This window comes from Dipteris shenzhenensis, chromosome 2 (genome assembly GCF_047967505.1).
Source record: "Dipteris shenzhenensis isolate YYH24624 ecotype China chromosome 2, Dip_SZ_1.0, whole genome shotgun sequence".
Lineage (NCBI taxonomy): Eukaryota > Viridiplantae > Streptophyta > Polypodiopsida > Gleicheniales > Dipteridaceae > Dipteris > Dipteris shenzhenensis.
In genome coordinates this window covers 7,208,125-7,227,578 of record NC_141597.1, presented here as the reverse complement: position 1 = coordinate 7,227,578, position 19,454 = coordinate 7,208,125, and the positions used below count along the sequence as shown (strand labels likewise).

Sequence of the window (19,454 nt, the reverse complement as noted above, 5' to 3'; positions counted from 1 at the left end):
AAGCAGAGCTTGAAGACCACATCCAGGATGCAGGGAGGTGTTCCAATTCAGGGGTTGACATGCAAGCACATCTCCTTCCATTTTTGTTCCCTGTTAAAGCAGAACCCAGTGTCTAGAGAGCCTTCTCTGGCACATACATTTTCTATTATACTGTTCCTCTGCTCACAGGTCCACTGCAGCAGCAAGTTTTGCTACCAGGAATGCTGCAGCCTTGGTGGTTACCAGGTGAACAATAACAAATTTGCTTTTAGATCAACTGTATGTTTTTTGGGCATCAAGTCAACTGCAACAGATCTTGCTTTTTTTTGTTGAATAAGGAGGCATCTTGGTCTCAGGATATAAGATACAATCATCCTTCAAGAAACAGAGCAACACTTGATAAAGCTTTTTTGATCAGAACAGTGAATTTGAGCTTAAGCTCCTCTCCTCTTTGGCTACTAGATCTTTTGTTTCTCACTTCTATGCAGTGGTTTTCTTGGATGCAAGATAGAAATTCCTCTTTAGAGGAGAATATTCTGTCCACGTTTGACATCCTTATACAAATCATATGATTATAATATAATCAACTATTTCTTTGCCCAAAAAAAAAAAGAGGCAAAGGAGGCGAGGCAGACAATGAAGGAGGAGATGATGACGAGGACTAGGAGTCTTTTTAGCTTGATTTAGCCACCCTTAGGGCATTTTGCCATTTTATATTTGTCATTTATTTTTGTACTACCCTATTTGGAAGGTAACTGTTGTATACGTATGAGAGAGTCTTAGGCAACTTCGTAATAAAATATATATAGTGTGGGCTATAACAAGCCCCATTCTGCCCCAGTAATTAAAAAAGAAAAACCACAGCGTCGGTATATCCGTTGAGTGCTGATGGCTATACCAATGTTGGAACCTGTCGAATATTTCAATGCAAATATCGACGAATTTTTTCTGATAGCTATAATGATGAAAATATCAACACATCCTACCATAGCCAAAAAAATTCTTTAGTGTATTTTCCATTGGCAAAAAGCAGCCAATACCTTTTAGTGATTGCCAATGTTACCTGGGCCTTGCAATTGGCTCCTACCCCATGGTAGTGCATGCGAGTGCGTTACCGAACTTCCTTGGTTGCTAGCATAGAAATGGCATCTGAGTTACTCTCTGATCTTCGTCTGAAAACGAGAACGCTAGTAATTGTTTTTCGATTTGATTTTTCACTCATGCACCCACACCCACGCACATGCCCTCTGAACGAGGGCAACCGCCATGAGAGCTACTAAACTTTTCGAAAAATTTTTGGAGAGATTTCCCGCCATGTGATGACAAATTCAAATTCAAATTGTCTCTCTCTCTTTTCTTTCAATCTTTCTTCGTTCTCCTCCTGCTCGCGCTTCGTGCTTTCTGTGAGCTCTTATCCGCCATAGCTATTTCTCTCTCTTTGCCGCTTTCCCTTTCTGAAACCACTCGCTCACTGCCCAATTCCTCTCCTCTCTTCCCCTTCTTGCACTTCTTACAGAATCCTGCCTCCACCAGCGCGCACCGATCAGCTGTACGCTTGTTGCATTTCAAAAACATGCCAGTTCGGAAAGCGCCCGAGATTATCGACGAGAGCGATGATGAAATACTCCTCTCTGACTGGAAAAAGAAGCAGAAGACCAGTGCTCCCTCTCGCCGGACAGCCAGCAAAGACGGCAAGCGTTCCATAGTGTGTCGGTTTCTCGGAAATCCAGCGAGCAAAGCGGAAGCTAGCCGTCGGTGGCCTGAGCGATACCCGTCCAAGAAGGTCACGGTGGTAAGCTGGATATTCGCTGAACGTGCCCGCAGTCTTTGAATTCTTCGGTTGTTTAGGTTTCTCCGTGCCTGCTTAGCATTTAGCTTGTGAAAAAGGCTAATTTATATTCGATTTTCAGAAAGCAGCTGCAGACGATGCACTTGCCAGCGAGAAAAAGCGAAAGGCCAATGATGATGATGTGTAAGTTTCCAAACTTGATCCATATCACATAACGCCCACTTGTTCTGTTAGACTTCTGTTAGCTGGAATATACCAGATCAATATGTATCCTTGGTGCCACAGGGAGCAAGTCAACGAACCCGTCAAATGTGTCTGCCATTATTCAAAAGCAGAAGTGGCTGGGTTCACCTACGAGCTGGGTGATTGTAGCTACGTTAACGTGAGACCACACGACCATTGCTTTGAAAATTGGGCTTTGTCAAAGGCGTGTTTTACGAATTGCAATCGCAAGGTCATTTGACACAGAGATGCTAACAACGCCTGCTCTGCTGTAGGCCGGAGAAGGACCTGATTACATAGGTAGAATTGTCGAGTTTTTCAAGACCGAGGATGGGTCTTTGTGGTTTACGTCCCAATGGTTTTTCCGGGCGCAAGATACGGTTAGACTCAGCCCTAACATCTATGTTCTAGCTGATCAGGCTTTCTTTGAATGCGGCAGAACAGTTGGATGAAAAAAATTCTGGTCTAACAGGCAATCAAGGAGTCAGAGAGCAAAAAACACGATCCAAAAAGAGTCTTCTATTCAGAAGTGAAGGACAGCAACCCGTTGGAATGCCTGGAATCCAAACTGAAGATCGTCAGGCTGTCTCCTTTGGTAAGTTGCCTGGAAACTATCTACACTATAGTTTGTTTGCTTCGATGGACGCCTGAATGGATTCTTCTCAATCAAATTAGTTTGGATGTAAACATAGACATTTTCACTGAATAAAAGCGTCCATTGCAGCATCACTTTAATAAATGCAATGCAGAGCCACTTCCCAAGTGCGATTTTTACTACGACATGGGGTACGACTATGCATACTCGAGATTTTACAAACTGCCTACAGGTATCTACGTCCTCGGGAGTTCATCGCATAATATGTTTCTCTAGATAGCTTGTCACAACGAGAGACAATAATCCAATGCCCAGGAATGTATAAGACTACTAAATGCCTCGAGGCTAAACAATTTCAATATTTCCCTCAAGATGGAAATGCCACAATGTGGCATCCCAAAACAAGTGAGAGAGAGAGAGAGAGAGAGAGAGAGAGACTTGTCTTCTAAAGATTAAAGAGTCTATGAGATTGAAAGGTACATTGAGTTGAAAGGGTAGAGACTTTAATTGGGCATCATCCCCACACTGAACAATGAATACAACATACAAACCACATCAAAGAGAGAGAGAGAGAGAGAGAGAGAGAGAGAGAGAGAGAGAGAGAGAGAGAGAGAGAGAATCCACAACATAATCAAATTACATCAGATCTAATGCACCATGCTTAGGTATAGTACACTAGACCTTGAGTATAATACCTTGATATAGCCTACCTAATTAATGATGATGAGATACATTTTTTCAAGTTGGGGGACCTATTTCAGAAGAGTTATTTCTTAATGTGATTTCTTACAACGATTTGAACCTTGCATCTGTGGTTCCTTGTGTTTGAAGAACGTATGGTCCTTGAAGACATGTCTTGCAGCTTCCCTAAAAGCTCATAAATTTGTAACTAAGTTGTCAAATTCACCTTCTTTTTATTATTAGGTCCATTCTTGATGTTGTCTTTTGCCTTTTTTGTGTGTATGTTTGTCTTTTTTGCCATTATAAAACTACTTTGTTGTAGGTTTCACGACTTTTTAGCTTTCTTCAACAAAATTATTAAAATACATTGATTGTTGACTCATTGTCAACAAAATATTCATAATGAGTCATCTTGAGTGAAACTATTAACATGCGCTAGACAAATGTGCTAGACAAATTATATACACTAGAGGGTGCTTTTTTCTAGAGTACACATGGATGAATCGATATACAAAGTTTCGTGTCATGTTTATTCAAATCATGACTTACTTTGATAGGTTAATTCCTTTCAATTTTAGGTTATTTTTAAATAGTAGTCAACATACTTGTTAGGTTAACTAACTCCTTTCAATTTTAGTGGTTGTTTCCCTTCGCAAAGTTATTCAATGTATGTTTTCTTAGAATATTTGTTTCGTCGAAGCATGCCTTCAAAAGCCTTGCTATTGTCACTTAGGAGAGAAGAAGGATTAGGCATATTAGAATAAATTAGTCTTCTCCTCAAGTTTTATCTTCATCGAGTGACTTTGTCAATCAAGTTCAAGGTTTGCTGATTACAAAAGACTTTTGATCAATATTAGATGAGTGTGGATATATGTGCATATGTGGGAGTATTTTTTATACTATTACATATGTGAGTCACTATATTTTATGTTTTTTAGGGCATGTGCAAGTTGAAAAAAAGAAAAGTTAAAACTTGTGAGCAAGTCAAACAAAGAGAGAGAACGAAGAGAATCATACTTAAGCCCAAAACCAAAATTTGAAGGGATACACATGTGTTCGAAGACTAAATCATTTCAAAGTCGCAAGATTTGTTAGACAGTGATTGCCACTATATTCCACAATTGGATTTGTGGCTCTATTAGTCTTCCTTTGTTTTTACCTATTGTTGTTTGTCAATGATATTCCCATAGTAGCTAGTCCTTCTTATGCATGACAAAGTATTTGGTTTGAATCCTATGGGTCATTATATACTATGAAATTGCATTAGAACTTCTTGAGTTTACTTGAAGCAAAGCTAACTCCACTTGAGAAACATGGGATATTTTAGCATTCATGTCTCTACTATGTGATTGGACACTCTAAGAATAAAATTTATCACTAAACAATTATTGACAACTCTTTTAAAAGGAAGTTAAATAAACAAGAAATAAACAACACTTGTCATTATCATGTAGAAGTCTCCCCAAGTGGACGAAAATTACTTCGCAAGGAGCGGTACGTAGCAATTATCTCATGACTATTTCTCAAGCTCTCATCGATCATTCCTCCAAATTCTCTTGTGATAATATTGTTAACCTCTAAGATCGCCAAGGCATTGCTTGCGTATTGTGGTCTTCTAACGCATATACGTGTAAGGACTTTTAAGGGTGCGTTTCTTACGTTTTTTCTCCAAATGCTCCGTGCGAAAATTTGTAGCTGCGTCTTAGAGGATGCAATGGAAGCCCTGGTATTATGGCTACGGTCGATCTTTTTCCACATTGCGAAGGCCGTATGAATGCAATTATATAGGTCGAACTATCAAGTCTAATCCAAACAGGTTTTCCTTCTCAGATATCCACTTTGCACCCAACGGTACTGCAAGATGCGGTCAGAAGATTAAAGTTGTTCCTCATGACAGATTTGCGACTGTTTCTTAGAAATTAGTGGGCAAGGGTGGACGAACTGAGCTCACAGCAAAGCATAAGAGTTCAGACTATTTGTGTTCTTATAGGCTGTAATATGCAAATCAAAGGCACCCAATGGTTCCCTAGGCACCCTTTGGTCTTGCTCTTGTTGCCTTTGAGTGGCCGTGAGACTTGCTTCTTAAACAACCGGCTGGATTTATGAAGGATGATGTTGCCTGGGTCTCCTTTTACAACTTGAGGATCCGTTCTGCAGGCTGGGAGTATTACAAATGGGGTGATCGATTGGTGTGCCACATTCAACGTCCAAGTGTTTACGTTATCGGGGGAGGGGAAAAAACATTAGATGGGGGAGCCTAGAACAATGGGTCCCGATCTTGATACACGCATGCATAGGCCATAAAGTCTCCAAGGTGCCATTGTAGCTGCACGGCTTGCCTGTTGTAAGCAGACTGCGAATGTGCATTATATGGCTTAGACGGAGGAGTACGTTCAAGGTTTGGTAGATATATTGAGTGATTGATTGATGGATTGTGAGAGAGAGAGAGAGAGAGATTATCAATGTCTTCAATGATCAAAGGGTCTGAGACTTAAAAATATTAGATATAATAAAAGCCAAGGGAAGGAGAGAGAGAGAGAGAGAGAGAGAGAGAGAGAGAGAGAGAGAGAGAATGTCGTCGACCTTGGGACCGAAGGCTTATTGAGGTCATTTGTGCTGGCTTATTGAGAATCATTTGTACTAGCATAGCTCATATTTTTTTCCCAAGAAATGATCGTGTATTTTTTCGTGGGTTTTGAAGAGGTGAATATTCAAGCTATATAAATATAAATAATCAATGTTAGTATATAAACAAGCTTGAGAGACATAAGATGGAAAGAAACTGTGGCGAGTTGATCATCATTTCTTTCTCCAGCTACATGTGGAAAAGATGTTGATGGTGTTGAAAGCATGTGTGGGAGGTCAGGTTATTAAGTTGGTAGCGAGTCATGAGAGCAAATATCTCTTGAGCAGCAGTTGTGAGCTTACATATTCACTCCCTTTATTATATATAATAGCTTTCGTATTCACCCCCTCTTACATCTTGTATCACAAAAAAACCCTAAAAAACAAATAGGTTCATTTTTTGGGAAAAAAATATCAGCACAGTTATTAGAGTGCTTGTATGTAGTTCGTTCCAAGATAGATAAATATATTGATTGATTGATATATATATATATATATATATATCTATATATATATATATATCTCATAGATCCATCGGTCTTTAATTATTAAAGTCTTTTAAAGACTGATGGGTCTATGAGATTGATATAAAACTTGATACAATGAACAAAAGGTGCTAGAGAAAATTCTGAAGACATAGTCAATGATATCATCATACATGTCACTACATCCTTGGCATCATCATTCCCATGGAAGATGCAGTTTGATCCAATAAAATACGATACAGTGCATAAAAAAGAAAACGTTAGGATAAACTCGATAATAGACTAGACAGTGTAGGTAAGAAACCCTTGATAAATGGTGTTTGTTGTTTGGATGAGTAGTCCGTTGTGCCCTCTTGGCACCTATTCGATGCTTGACGAGCGCCACAGTAACCGCGATCGCCATACCCGTTTTGAAAATAGAGGAAATGTCGATGAGTGTGATTTGTGCTTTTGTTCTCTGTCGAGTGTGTTGCACCTCGATCTCGGGGTCTCTACCTCTCTTGTTCTTTGTGATCGAGAGGGCAACATGCTTTGATTGGAAACACTCTGTGATCTTTCAGATGGACCAGTAAAGGCCCCTCACTCATGTCTTCGTGAAAGGCTCCGTGCTTATGTCTCCATGATTTGACGAGACACTCTCTATGTCGGACCGCCTTGTGGTGGAAGCGGTTAAGCATCTTTAATTTGGGTATGAAAGGAGTTTGGAATGGTCCTCAAATTTGTCTCTGAAAAGGCATTGGTATCGTCCATGGATATCGTAACAGATTGGGCAACGTAAAATGAATTGCTCCTTTGATTCTACCTCGTGCCGCTCACATAATGTGCAAATATGACTCTCTTTGGGGATCCCATTTGCTCGCTCGCTCTAGATGGGTAGTCGGTACAATGCAACACGGAACTGTCAATGGTAATCTTGAGTGAGTGTGCTTCATAGGAAACTCTCTTTGTGCCAACTAGATGTTGAATGTGTGTAAATGTAAGAGAATCCTCCCAGATGATCGGGTTGAACTTGTTGCCTCGAAATAGGACAAACAGAGCATCAATGCTGTATTGAAAGGGTGGCAACTTGTCTATACGGAAACTCATTCTTTCAAACCATTTGTATGTGTGCATGTACTAGCATCTCTGATCACCTTGAGTTGCTAATGCCATAGTGATAGTGTTGAGGATCCATGTGCGTGGGAAACCGAGACAAATTCATTTGTTAAATAGCTTTGCTAGGATAGTGTTAGGATATCAATCCTGTATGCAACAAACTCGGTGCTTAAAACCCTCATGATTCTTCGCTCGGCCATTTTGAAGCTTCATGACCATGTCTTTGAAACCTCCCTTAGTGAATAGAGTGCAAGAGGTCAGCCATGGTGTGTGTGAGGGATCAGGAGTGGGCTGCTTGGGGATGCCATATAATGTGCAAGCGTAGTTGTGCCAAATTGGAGTATCTGTGAGTGGTGAGGGGGACCCTCGTTCAAGAAGTCATTGCCAAAAGTCTTTGGAGTTATTGCTTAATAAGATGTTCGGTAACTCTAGTTTCGGCGAACAAAGTTTTATTTCTTTTGTGAACTAGACGGCGATACTCATGTAATGGTCCGATTTGCTCGGTAGGCCATGTTTGGATTTGAATCGGAGTTGTCGGCAACGAGTTTTACACTCGTCATTGTACTAGCTATTGCATGGCATAGATCCTGGAGAGACGATGGACGGTTAGAGCTTGTGGTGTACGGGAAGGCGTGAAGGGTAGTCTCGTGTAGTGATCGGCTAATCAAAGCGGCTGGGTCCTCTAGGAGAGCTATGCGATCAATATAGGTGAGTAGAGTGTAGAGTCGTGCAGAATATATTGGTGAGAGGTTGTGATTGAAGTGTATGTCGTGATAGGTAGTGTAAGTGGGTGGTATGGTAGGTGGTCTAGCAAGGCAAGGAGTGGTGATACTAAAGATTCAAGAAGAGATATGAATAGAGAGAGAGAGAGAGAGAGAGAGAGAGAGAGAGAGAGAGAGAGAGAGAGAGAGAGAGAACGAAATTTTATTAAAGGTCCACGGAAGGCCATACATGGCCTATGGGACACAAAATCATCCGAAAGGAAAATACATCATCAACGATGCGCCAACTAGGTGGCCTCATCGTAATACAGCTAAGATGCCAAAAATGGCTGCAAAAATCCTAGATACAAAATGAATACCAAAAATGCCTAGATACAAAATGTAAAATATGAAATATGAGGAACATTGTCTTCCCTAAGGGCTCTGTGATCCAAAGAAATGATGGAAGTCACGGCCATCGACCATGCCTCCTGCCATGAGTGTGAAGATCTGGGCAAGTGTCAAGTGGGCTGCTGGCGGTGCCAAGTCTCCATGGAGCAATCTCCTCCGAAAGTCTGCCATCATCCTCCGTCGTCTAGAAATAAAGCGACGGGTACGGCCTCTGTGTAAGATCATCTTGCGGTGCTGCCGGATCATGTCATATGTACATCCTCGGGGTGGAACCATCGGCGCTCTTTGGCAAGATGGGCTATCTCTGTGCTCATGGTTCTGCGCCTCGTCCTGCTCCTCATGAATAACCAGGTCTCTGGCAGGGATGCGACGGTGCTCTCTGAGGAATCTCTCTCTGTATCTGGTGATCGCCCCGATGAACAACGCTAAGCAATATTGATCCTCATACTCCATAATCCGAGAGAGAGGTCCAAATCCGTGCCCAAATAAACAGTGAAATTTGCCACGGATCTCATAATATAAAGGGCATCTGCAAACAGAGTGCTCCTCAGTCTCCACCTCCCCCATAGTGCAACAAGGGCATATCCTAGTCTCTCGCCTGGGTCTATGTCCGGTAGCTGTACGACGCATCCTGCCGGCCTCAACGTCTAATCTGTGGGAAGATACCCTGAGCTGGCCCAAGGCAATCCTGAGTGAGTGCGACATATGAACGCCGATATATCTTGGGGATATGATGAAGCCATCCTCTGAAATCTTGAGAAAATGGTCACGATATGTGGCCATCTTCGTAGGAAGCTCCGTGGGATGAACCCAAGTGCGAAACGTGTGTAGCTGCAACAAATCTGCCCTGATAACCTGACTGAGCTCATGTCGAGTGAGAGGGAGGCGAGGGGCATCTATGCTGTATCGAAATGGTGGCAGCCTATCCATATCCAAGCCCAACGAGGTGAGCCATGTGGAGAGTGTGTGGTACCAACAAAAAGTATGACCTCTCTCCGCTAACATCTGCGAGGATGTCAGTGCTAGCCACGGTAATCGTGCTCTGCATGCTGCTGAGTCTCCGAGCGCCATGATACTATGCAAGTATGTAACTGGCTGAAATGCTGCATCTAGCGCTAGGGGTGTAGCTCCGAACTCTGCGAGCATAATCTGATGCGGTACCGTGGGCTTCGCTCTGATCAATCTGGAGAACATGATGATCTGTAACCTCTCTACTCATCTCCAATCTGCAACACTGAGATCTCCTGCCCGAAAGGGGCTAGCATACATGGCTGCAGGTCTCACCAGCGTATCGAAAAGTAAGGACTTCGTGTCGGGATGTTAAAAATGTGACCGTGTGCACTGTCTTTCGAGAAGAGCCAAGGCGGCATATCCTCTACTGATCCTATCTCGTGCGGCATGCGTCATGGTGAAGACTGGACCTCTGAATGTGGCACCCAAATATGTATACTCCCTGACTAGCTCCACCTCCTGCCCATCAAATGTGAAAGAGAACTCGCCTCTCCTATAAACTTGGTATGACGTGTTGAAGACCATGACTTTGGTCTTCCCAAGGTTTACAGACAACCCTCTGTCTTGACAAAAGCTGTGGAGTGCATGGAGATGTGCCTGTAAACCATGGCCTTGTATGAGAGTCACAGGTAGAGTTAGGACACGGGCGGGGCTGTCGGGGGAAGTACGCAGTACGATAGGGGTGAAGCAAGGGTGTCCTTTGTCTCCGACACTCTTTGGTCTCTATATCGATGAGTTAGAGATGTACATACAGACGATGGGTGGTACATGTTCTTTACTGGCAGGATCCACGATACCGATTCCCCTCTATGCAGATGACGTGGTTCTTATTTCTTCCTCCCAGCAGAGTTTACAGGCACATCTCCATGCACTCCACAGCTTTTGTCAGGACAGAGGGTTGTCTGTAAACCTTGGGAAGACCAAAGTCATGGTCTTCAACACGTCATACCAAGTTTATAGGAGAGGCGAGTTCTCTTTCACATTTGATGGGCAGGAGGTGGAGCTAGTCAGGGAGTATACATATTTGGGTGCCACATTCAGAGGTCCAGTCTTCACCATGACGCATGCAGCACGAGATAGGATCAGTAGAGGGTATGCCGCCTTGGCTCTTCTCGAAAGGCAGTGCGCACAGTCACATTTTCAGCATCCCGACACGAAGTCCTTACTTTTCGATACGCTGGTGAGACCTGCAGTCATGTATGCTAGCCCCTTTCGGGCAGGAGATCTCAGTGTTGCAGATTGGAGACGAGTAGAGAGGTTACAGATCATCATGTTCTTCAGATTGATCAGAGCGAAGCCCACGGTACCGCATCAGATTATGCTCGCAGAGTTCGGAGCTACACCCCTAGCGCTAGATGCAGCATTTCAGTCAGTTACATACTTGCATAGTATCACGGTGCTCGGAGACTCAGCAGCATGCAGAGCACGATTACCGTGGCTAGCACTGACATCCTCGCAGATGTTGGCGGAGAGAGGTCATACTTTTTGTTGGTACCACACACTCTCCACATGGCTCACCTCGTTGGGCTTGGATATGGATAGGTTGCCACCATTTCGATACAGCATAGATGCCCCTCGCCTCCCTCTCACTCGACATGAGCTCAGTCAGGTTATTAGGGCAGATTTGTTGCAGCTACACACGTTTCGCACTTGGGTTCATCCCACGGAGCTTCCTACGAAGATGGTCACATATCGTGACCATTTTCTCAGGATTTCAGAGGATGTCTTCATCATATCCCCAGGATATATCGGCGTTCATATGTTGCACTCACTCAGGATTGCCTTGGGCCAGCTCAGGGTATCTTCCCACAGATTAGACGTTGAGGCCGGCAGCATGCGTCGTACAGTTACCGGACATCTCGGCAGCCCACAAGTCCTTCCTTGTCACTTGCCACACATCCGGTCCTCCACCAGTCGGTCTTGTGCCTTGTAATGGATGGTATGATGAGGAGTGTAAAGAACTCCGCAGGAACCTTCGCCTTGAGACACAGGAGAAGTCTCCCCTCCTCATTGAGACCAAGAAGAGTTACAAGCGTTTGGTGCGATGCAAAAAGCGCCAATTTCTATCCCGGAATGAGGAGGAACTGAAAAGTTTACTTTTCAGCTGTGATTCCAAGGAATTCTGGAAGAAATTCCTTCGCTTGAAATCTCAAACTCCTCTTACAGACCCGTAGGTTTGGCTTGCCTATACTTCCACTTTATATGATATTCCAGACCAGCCACAGATCGACTTATCCCATGTGCCTAGACCCACCTCCAGCATATCGCATAATGTGCTCCTCTTTCTCAACCTCGTGCATATCGCATAATGTGCGCGCCTCTCCCTAGGTAGACGCTCTGCCTTGCCACTCTTTATGTGAAGAGACTTGGAAGTGCCCAATAGAGATCCTCAATGAGTGGGGTAAGTGGATCCGGGTGTACCTTGGTGGATCAATGAAACCCTCATCTGTGATATGTAAGCAATGATCTCTGTAGAAGCTAAGCTTCACTGGGATTTCGCTCGGTGCCAACCAGGTCCGGAATGTGTGTAGCTGTAAGAGATCGTGAGGATCACTTGTTTGACATCGTTTGACATGAGGGCGGAGAAAGGAGCATCCAAATTGTATTGGAAGGGAGGGAGTCTATCCATGTGGAGTCCCAACCTCTCAAACCATCTCTCTGTGTGTGCATACCAGCATCTCTAGTCACCTCCTGGTGAGAGTATCATAGAGGAACACAATGCTAACCATGGCAGCCTCTTGCGTTCGGAAGGGTAATCCCCATACTCTCTGACTTGGTACAGATATGTGATAACCTGAAATGCAGTATCTAGTTGTAGCGGAGATGAACCAAACTCAACCTGTATGATCTGGTGAAGAATTGATGGCTTACTGCGAATCATCCGTGATAGCATGAGCATCTCTAGTTGCTCCATTCGTGTCCACTCTGTATCGGATAGATATGGCCCCCAACAAGGGCTGCCATACATGCCCGTTGGGCGGGCCAAGGAGTCAAATAGTAGCCCCTTGGTCTGTGGATCGTGGAAGTGTGAGCGGAAGCATTGCCTCTCTAGTCTGGCCAATGATGCGTATCCTTTGCCCAAGCATGCTTGCATCGTAAGTCTCATAGTGAAGATGGGCCCGGAGAAGACAACCCCTAGATATGTATATGATGAAACTATCTCAATAGGTGACCCAACAAACGTAAACTGCTTCTGGCGCATGATGGCTCGAGATGTATTGAAGATCATAACCTTGGTTTTACCCAGGTTAGCCTTTAAATCATGGGAGTCACAAAAATATTGAAGTGCTTCCAGGTGTCTATGAAGTCCCTCTGCAGAGGAAGACAGAAGAGCCACATCGTTTGCATAAAGCAATATCTAGATCAACGTGCCAATGAGAGAGCAACCCACCCCCTTGTGCCTGCATCATTGTCTCGAGCTCGTCTATGTAAAGGCCAAACAGAGTGGGTGATAAAAGACACCCCTGTTTGACCCCAATAGTGCTCATGATCTCATTTGTCCACCTAGCCTCTGCTCGGACTCCTCTGCTCGGACTCTGCTTGCAACTCGCTCGTAAAGTTCCATGACAGCCCAAATGATCTCCTATTCATACCCCAAATCTTGTAGGCGATGTATGAGGCGGGCTCTCGGGACTGTGTCAAATGCTTGTTGATATCCACAAAGCAACAATAGACCCTTTGTTTTCGTGCCCTCGTCTCCTCGATGACACACCTGAGCGTGAGAATATGATCCATAGTGCCATGATCACGTCGGAAACCAGCTTGTCTTGTTGCTCTAAGTCCTTGACACTCCGCAAATCGGCTGACCTCAGAATCAAGCACGGATGCATAGATCTTGGACATCACATGTCCAATCATAATGGTCGGAAACCAGCTTGTCTTGTTGCTCTAAGTCCTTGACACTCCGCAAATCGGCTGACCTCAGAATCAAGCACGGATGCATAGATCTTGGACATCACATGTCCAATCATAATGGTCCTCTAATTCTCCGGGCTCATGGGATCCCTTGCCTTGTGGATAGGTGAAATAATGTTAATAGTCCAGGTGCGTGGAAACTCTAAATAGACAGCTTCATTAAAAAGCTTCACTAGGATCGAGGCTAGGATGTTAATCCCATAGGCAATGAACTTAGAGCATAGCCCCTCATGATCCTTCGCTCGGGCATTATGAAGTTTTATTACGGCATCCCTCACCCCCTCCACAATGGAGAGAGAGAGAGAGAGAGAGAGAGAGAGAGAGAGAGAAGAGAGAGAGAGAGAGATTAACATCCAGAGCAGACCTCGCGGGTCTATGGGACAAAAAAACACACACGAAAAACATCATCAGTTAGAGATTGAGAGTCTTTGGGGGAGTATATCAACGCAGCCCCAGTTTATTTAGATGCGTAACTAGCTACTAATTTTATCTTAGGGGAAAAAAAACGGCTTGAGCAACATCAGTTTAAGACTAAGAGTCTTTGGGTTAGGATTAGAAATCACGGATCAAGGCTTTTCTATCCCTATATACTGCCCATTTTCCATCTTTCCGTGCATCCTTCACTTTAGTAAGTTCAACATTCCTTTGTTTGAGTTGATTCGGGATAAGCTCCTCAGATATCCATACCCGTGTGCCTTTCAATTTGTTTGTCTGTCGGACAATCTTGACTCTACTTGTCCTCTTTGTGAACTCAACTTGTACTTGTGTTCCCTTCTGAGAGATCCAACTGATGTCAGTTTCATCCCATTCTATTTGTGGTATCTCCTTCTTGAGACTTGTGATCTTCTCTTCTATTGTGTATCCCTCCGTAAAATCATATACTAGACAGCCCATACTATCCTCTAGCAGCCCACCTATGCGCAATCTCTTATTGTTTTATGCTATGGCTTCTTGCTCTCTTACCTCCGTATATAGATCCGCTTTGTTGATTTTGTTGTTGGCTAGAATAGCCATCCCTTTCTTGGCTGAGCTTACTTGAGTGGTGATCATCTCTTCAACCGTGGAGACAAGTGTTGGCGCTATTGTAGATGTGTTGTATTTTTCCATAACCTTTGCAATAATTTCTTGATTGCCTTTGCTCTCCATCTGCTTCACCTTTCTTCCAAGAGCTGCAACCATAAGCCTGAGCTCTCTCACTTCTTGCTATAGAAAGTATATTTGCTCTTGTGGATCAGATCCAATCCTTCGCTTGTAGTGCAATGCATAGGGGCTGGGTGTCGATATGGAAGTTGCAACGTTAGAGTAGGAGGGCTTTCTAATCGGTGTAGAGGCGAAAGTCTTCATCTTCGGGAGTTCCATAGTGGCTTGTGCAAACTTAGATGTGCCCTTTTGTTGAAGCTAACCCCCAAAGAGCTCAGCTTAGCCTGGGGTGAGGGGGTGGGAAAGGACTGTACGGAGAGGTACTACGACGAGAGTGTGTGTACGACGACGACTAATGGAGAGGTAGGTACGACGGACTCTTACGGAACTATACAAGGTTGTATGTTAGATACTACGGGGCTGTATGGAGAGGTTGATAGGGCTGTACGGAAGGCTTACAGGGCTGTACGGAGAGGTTGATGGGATTGTACAATATGGGACTGTATAGAGTTGTACGGAGAGGTTATATGGAGATAAGAGGTTGAAGAAAGAAAGAAAAAAAGAAAGTTTATTAAAGTCTTCCGGAGACCGTGAAGGTCTATGAGACTAAAGATAACTGATACAATGAGCATAACGGTGGTGGTCTCAAAACGGGCCAACCAACCGTTTCTACAAAAAAGAGGTTATGAAGGACTATGTGTCTAGTCCTGATACAAAAAAATACGTGTCTACCTCCAGATGATACAAAGAAGAAGGGGGGGGCACAAAAAAGTGGGGCAGAGGGGGGAGATACCGTATACATGTGCAGGTGGTGATCGTCAGAGACCAATCATAGAGGGGCCGTCAAATGGAAAGTCGGAAAAAACCCTGCGATAGATGATTGGCCTCTGACGTCACGCGGCCTAGTCGAGCTCGGTCGTCGGGGGCGGCGGGTGGCCCTGTGGATGAGGGCAACGGTAACCCCAGTGGGGTGGGCCGAGAGCAGAGACGAGATGTCATGGACCTGGATGCGTGAGTCTGTCCGCTGACGCAGTTGTTGTGACTCTGGCTCTCGCTCACGTCCGCGTCGTCGGCTAGATTGAGAAGAGGTATCCTGTGGCTGAAAGAAGTCAGTGATAGGCCGCTGGGTGTCCTCACGCTGTGTGTGCTGCTCGTGTCGCCGTGCTCGGAGAGAAGTATCTCGGTGGCGGGTCATCTCATGTAAGAAAGCGGCAAGGCACCGTTGATCTGGGAATTGTAGCATGTGTGGGAGGGAGCCGAATCCGTTGCGGAAGAGGCAGTGGTATCGGCCTTGAATGGCATAATAGATAGGACATCTGAAAGCAAAATGCTCCTCCGACTCGATCTCCTGTAAGTCGCAAAGTGGGCAAAGGCGGTCCTCTCGTGGGATACCCTCTGCGCGTCCACTCTCGATCCGTAATCGGTGTGACGAGACCCTAAACTGACCGAGGGAGATTCGAAAAGCATGTGGTATATGAAGTTGTGTGTAACCCGGAGGTGTGATGAAGCCCTCCTGTGAGATCTGGAGGCAGTGTCGGCGGTAGAAGTCGAGCTTCACAGGAAGCTCGGAGTGAGGAAACCATGTCCGCCAGGTGTGGAGCTGGAGCAGATTTGCTTGAATGAGCCGGTTGACCTCCTGGTTAGTGGGGGAGAGAGGAGATGGTGGAGCGTCGAGGCTGTATTGAAAAGGAGGCAGTACTGAAAAGCCGGTTGACCTCTTGGTCAGTGGGGGGAGAGAGAGAGAGAGAGACAGAGAGAGAGAGAGAGAGAGAGAGTCTATTAACGTTCACTGGAGACCAAAAGGTCTATGGGGACAGCAAGAAACCCTCTAGTACATCTACTAGGGAGGGCACATGGCAGCTCCCAAGGAGTGCAAAAAGCAACCCTCATTATTTTAGAGTGCCTACATAATAGTCTGAAAGAGTAAACAGCCATTCATCAGTTTAAGATTGAGAGTCTTTTGGTTTTGATTTAAACTCTCTGATTAGGGCTACGCCTTCATGATAAACTACTCGTTTTCCATCCTTTTTGGCAGCCCTTGCTGTGAGAGAGAGAGAGAGAGAGAGAGAGAGAGAGAGAGAGAGAGAGAGATAGAAGTCTTCAAAAGACCAAAAAGGGTCTATGAGACTAAAAGAAGTTGATACAATAAGTTGAGGGAGGGATGGAGCCTCTAGGGGGTATCAGCACTTAGAACAAATGTAAAAGAAAATCCATGATCTTGGTCATAATGGAGAAAAACTCTCTGAACTCATGAAGTCGAAGCCAAAAAGACTGTCAACCCTAAGAGGAGGCGTCGATGTGTGAGGTGGTTGTGGTGGCATAAACTTGGTGATAGAGCACTTGTACTGTCAACATATGCAGCTCGTTGTAGTCTCTTGATTGTAGCCCTGTGATGACGAATAAGTACCATAGTCACTCCTATGGGTCGTGCATCTGGTTTAATGAGCATGGAAGGAAGGTCCCCTAATGTGATATGTGCCTCAATAGTTGGCGAGTTTGGTGTCTTTGACTCTGGCTTGGGTCCTTGCTGCTGTTCCCTTAGCTAGTCCTGTTGGTCATAGCTGAAAGAACTCAATGATCATGCTTTGAGTGAAGTTTCACTATGTGTCATGATCTCTCCTATGTGGCCCACCCGCTCCCTTTGTCGTATGGCCTCATGGATGAAGGCTGTCAAGCATCTTTGGCTTGGGTAGGACAAGAAGCTAGGTACGGATCCGAAACCGTCTTTGAAAAGACAATGATGCTGACCTCTTTGTTAACATAGTTACCATGGAATGGCGTTTTACGTTTGGAATGCCGTTTTGGGAAGCAAGGCGGAACCGTCACATGAAACTTTTTTTTAATAAATTTTAATTTTTAATGGGCTCTTTCATAGTTTCAAATGGGTATTTAGAGCTGATATAGAAAATTTAAAGCTGTAAAATGTTAGTCTCTTTCATTTTCTAGCATAGTTTAATGTCATATGATGATGTGTCGTGTATGATGTGGTGTATTGGTTCCTGTGCCCCCTTCTGAGGACGTTCCTGTTTTGGGTCCAAATTTTCAGAACGTTCCCATTCCCCGGTAACTATGCTCGTAATACACAGGGCAAGAGAGAGAGAGAGAGAGAGAGAGAGAGAGAGAGAGAGAGAGAGAGAGAATCCTATTGAAGTCCACTTGTGATCCTACAAAATCTATGGGACTAGAAGCCACTACCATAATAATAGTGGCTCATGTGGTTAGTATGTGCTTGGGGTCAACCTATCGGCTCCAAAAGTTTATTGCAATTCCTGCATTTCGTACTCCTCTATTGGGTTTCTCTTGCTTATAGAATTCCATTTTTGTTCCCGGATCTTGCCATAATTTCTGTACTATTTTCTGCATGACTAGCTCTATGATTCCCCTTCTTCCTTTGGGATATCTACGGCATGTAGCCACCATCTCTCCATCCATTGGACTCCCTCTCTATGCCAGCCTGAAGTGTTTGTTGTTATCTTTCAGATGATGAATCAACCAGCAGTGACACAAACTCTACTCTATGTAATGATTCATCAACAGTACAACAAGAAGCTAGTGGGGTTTTTGCACGTAAGGTTGAGAAGGAGAATGGTATTGCTAAAAGACCCCCAAAGATGGAAGATATGGCCCTTCTTGATCTGTATTCAGGTTGTGGAGGAATGTCAACTGGACTATGTATGGGGGCTTCTTTGTCTGGTGTAAAACTGGTCACTGTAAGCTTTTATATCATGCTGCTGCCTGATTTTTCTCTTTGATTATGTTTGTGTTAAAGGATTGAATCCTTAAACCTATCTCAATTTGCTTAATGGAACTTATGATAAAAATGTGTAATTGCCAATTCTTTTTCAACAATGAGATATTGTTTATCTTAAAAAAAAAAAAAGAGATATTGTTTATCTTTGAAAAAGCTCTATTGTCTTAACCAAAAGTAATGCTCTAATCGTTTATTGCAGAGATGGGCGGTTGATTTGAATGAGCATGCTTGTAAAAGTCTGAAATACAACCATCCTGAAACACAGGTTTTGTGTTGCAAATCTGTATTATACATTTTTGAACATAATCATCTCGATCAACTATTTCTCACTGAAAGAAATACTGGTGTAGGTTCGGAATGAGGCTGCAGAAGACTTTCTTGCTCTAATTAAGCAATGGCATAATCTATGCGAGGACTATTGTAAATCAGAAGGTGTTGTGTATGAAAGTAATACGTCAGAAAGTTCTTTATCTTTCAACCTTGCAAATGATAGCAACGATTCTTCTGAATTGGTCGAAGGGGAGTTCGAAGTTGAAAAAATTGTTGGTGTTCGCTGTGTTGGTTCTTCTTCTTCCAAGCAATCTGGGCTTGAATTTAAGGTGATTCTCTTGCAAGTAATATCGGTGTTCTTTTTGATGAGAAGGCCCTACGTGCTTTTTGAAGTTATCTGTTCTTTTCAAGTTCTTTGTGAATTTGGTATTTTGTATTGAAGGTTCATTGGAAAGGATATAAGGAAAGTGAAGATTCTTGGGAACCTCATGACGGATTAGGGTAAGGCATTCTTGCACTTTTGAGCTATTTTTGTCGATTAAATCCCTCTGGCGTCATTTTTCTTTTGAAAATACTTTTTTTTGGGAGGATTTCACAAGACATTGAAGTGAACCATATCTCAGCTCTTGTTTGAAAGTTCTAGAAATCTGAGTTTGATCTTTTGTTTTGTTATCTAGGGACTGTCAAGATACAATCAGACAATTTGTTCTTGAGGGCAAGAAGGCACATTTATTACCGTTGCCGGTAGGATTTATTTTCAAACAGAATATTAGCTTTGGTATGT

The 19,454-nt window shown here is 43.8% G+C and overlaps 1 protein-coding gene across 2 annotated transcripts in view; it reads left to right on the top strand.

Annotated features, from left to right (window-relative positions):
* The first annotated feature begins 1,366 nt into the window (after nucleotides 1-1,366).
* Nucleotides 1,367-19,454, top strand: part of LOC147904288 (DNA (cytosine-5)-methyltransferase CMT3-like) — a 98,732-nt gene continuing 80,644 nt past the window's right edge. For both annotated transcript variants that reach the window (XM_087385695.1, XM_087385687.1), the window contains exons 1-11: nucleotides 1,367-1,771; nucleotides 1,890-1,951; nucleotides 2,054-2,150; nucleotides 2,266-2,370; nucleotides 2,463-2,585; nucleotides 2,715-2,817; nucleotides 18,130-18,359; nucleotides 18,600-18,665; nucleotides 18,751-18,999; nucleotides 19,113-19,171; nucleotides 19,348-19,414. In XM_087385695.1, coding sequence (XP_087241821.1) covers nucleotides 1,553-1,771; nucleotides 1,890-1,951; nucleotides 2,054-2,150; nucleotides 2,266-2,370; nucleotides 2,463-2,585; nucleotides 2,715-2,817; nucleotides 18,130-18,359; nucleotides 18,600-18,665; nucleotides 18,751-18,999; nucleotides 19,113-19,171; nucleotides 19,348-19,414 — 1,380 coding nt within the window. In that variant the 5' untranslated portion in view covers nucleotides 1,367-1,552. The remainder of the gene's footprint in view (nucleotides 1,772-1,889; nucleotides 1,952-2,053; nucleotides 2,151-2,265; nucleotides 2,371-2,462; nucleotides 2,586-2,714; nucleotides 2,818-18,129; nucleotides 18,360-18,599; nucleotides 18,666-18,750; nucleotides 19,000-19,112; nucleotides 19,172-19,347; nucleotides 19,415-19,454) is intronic.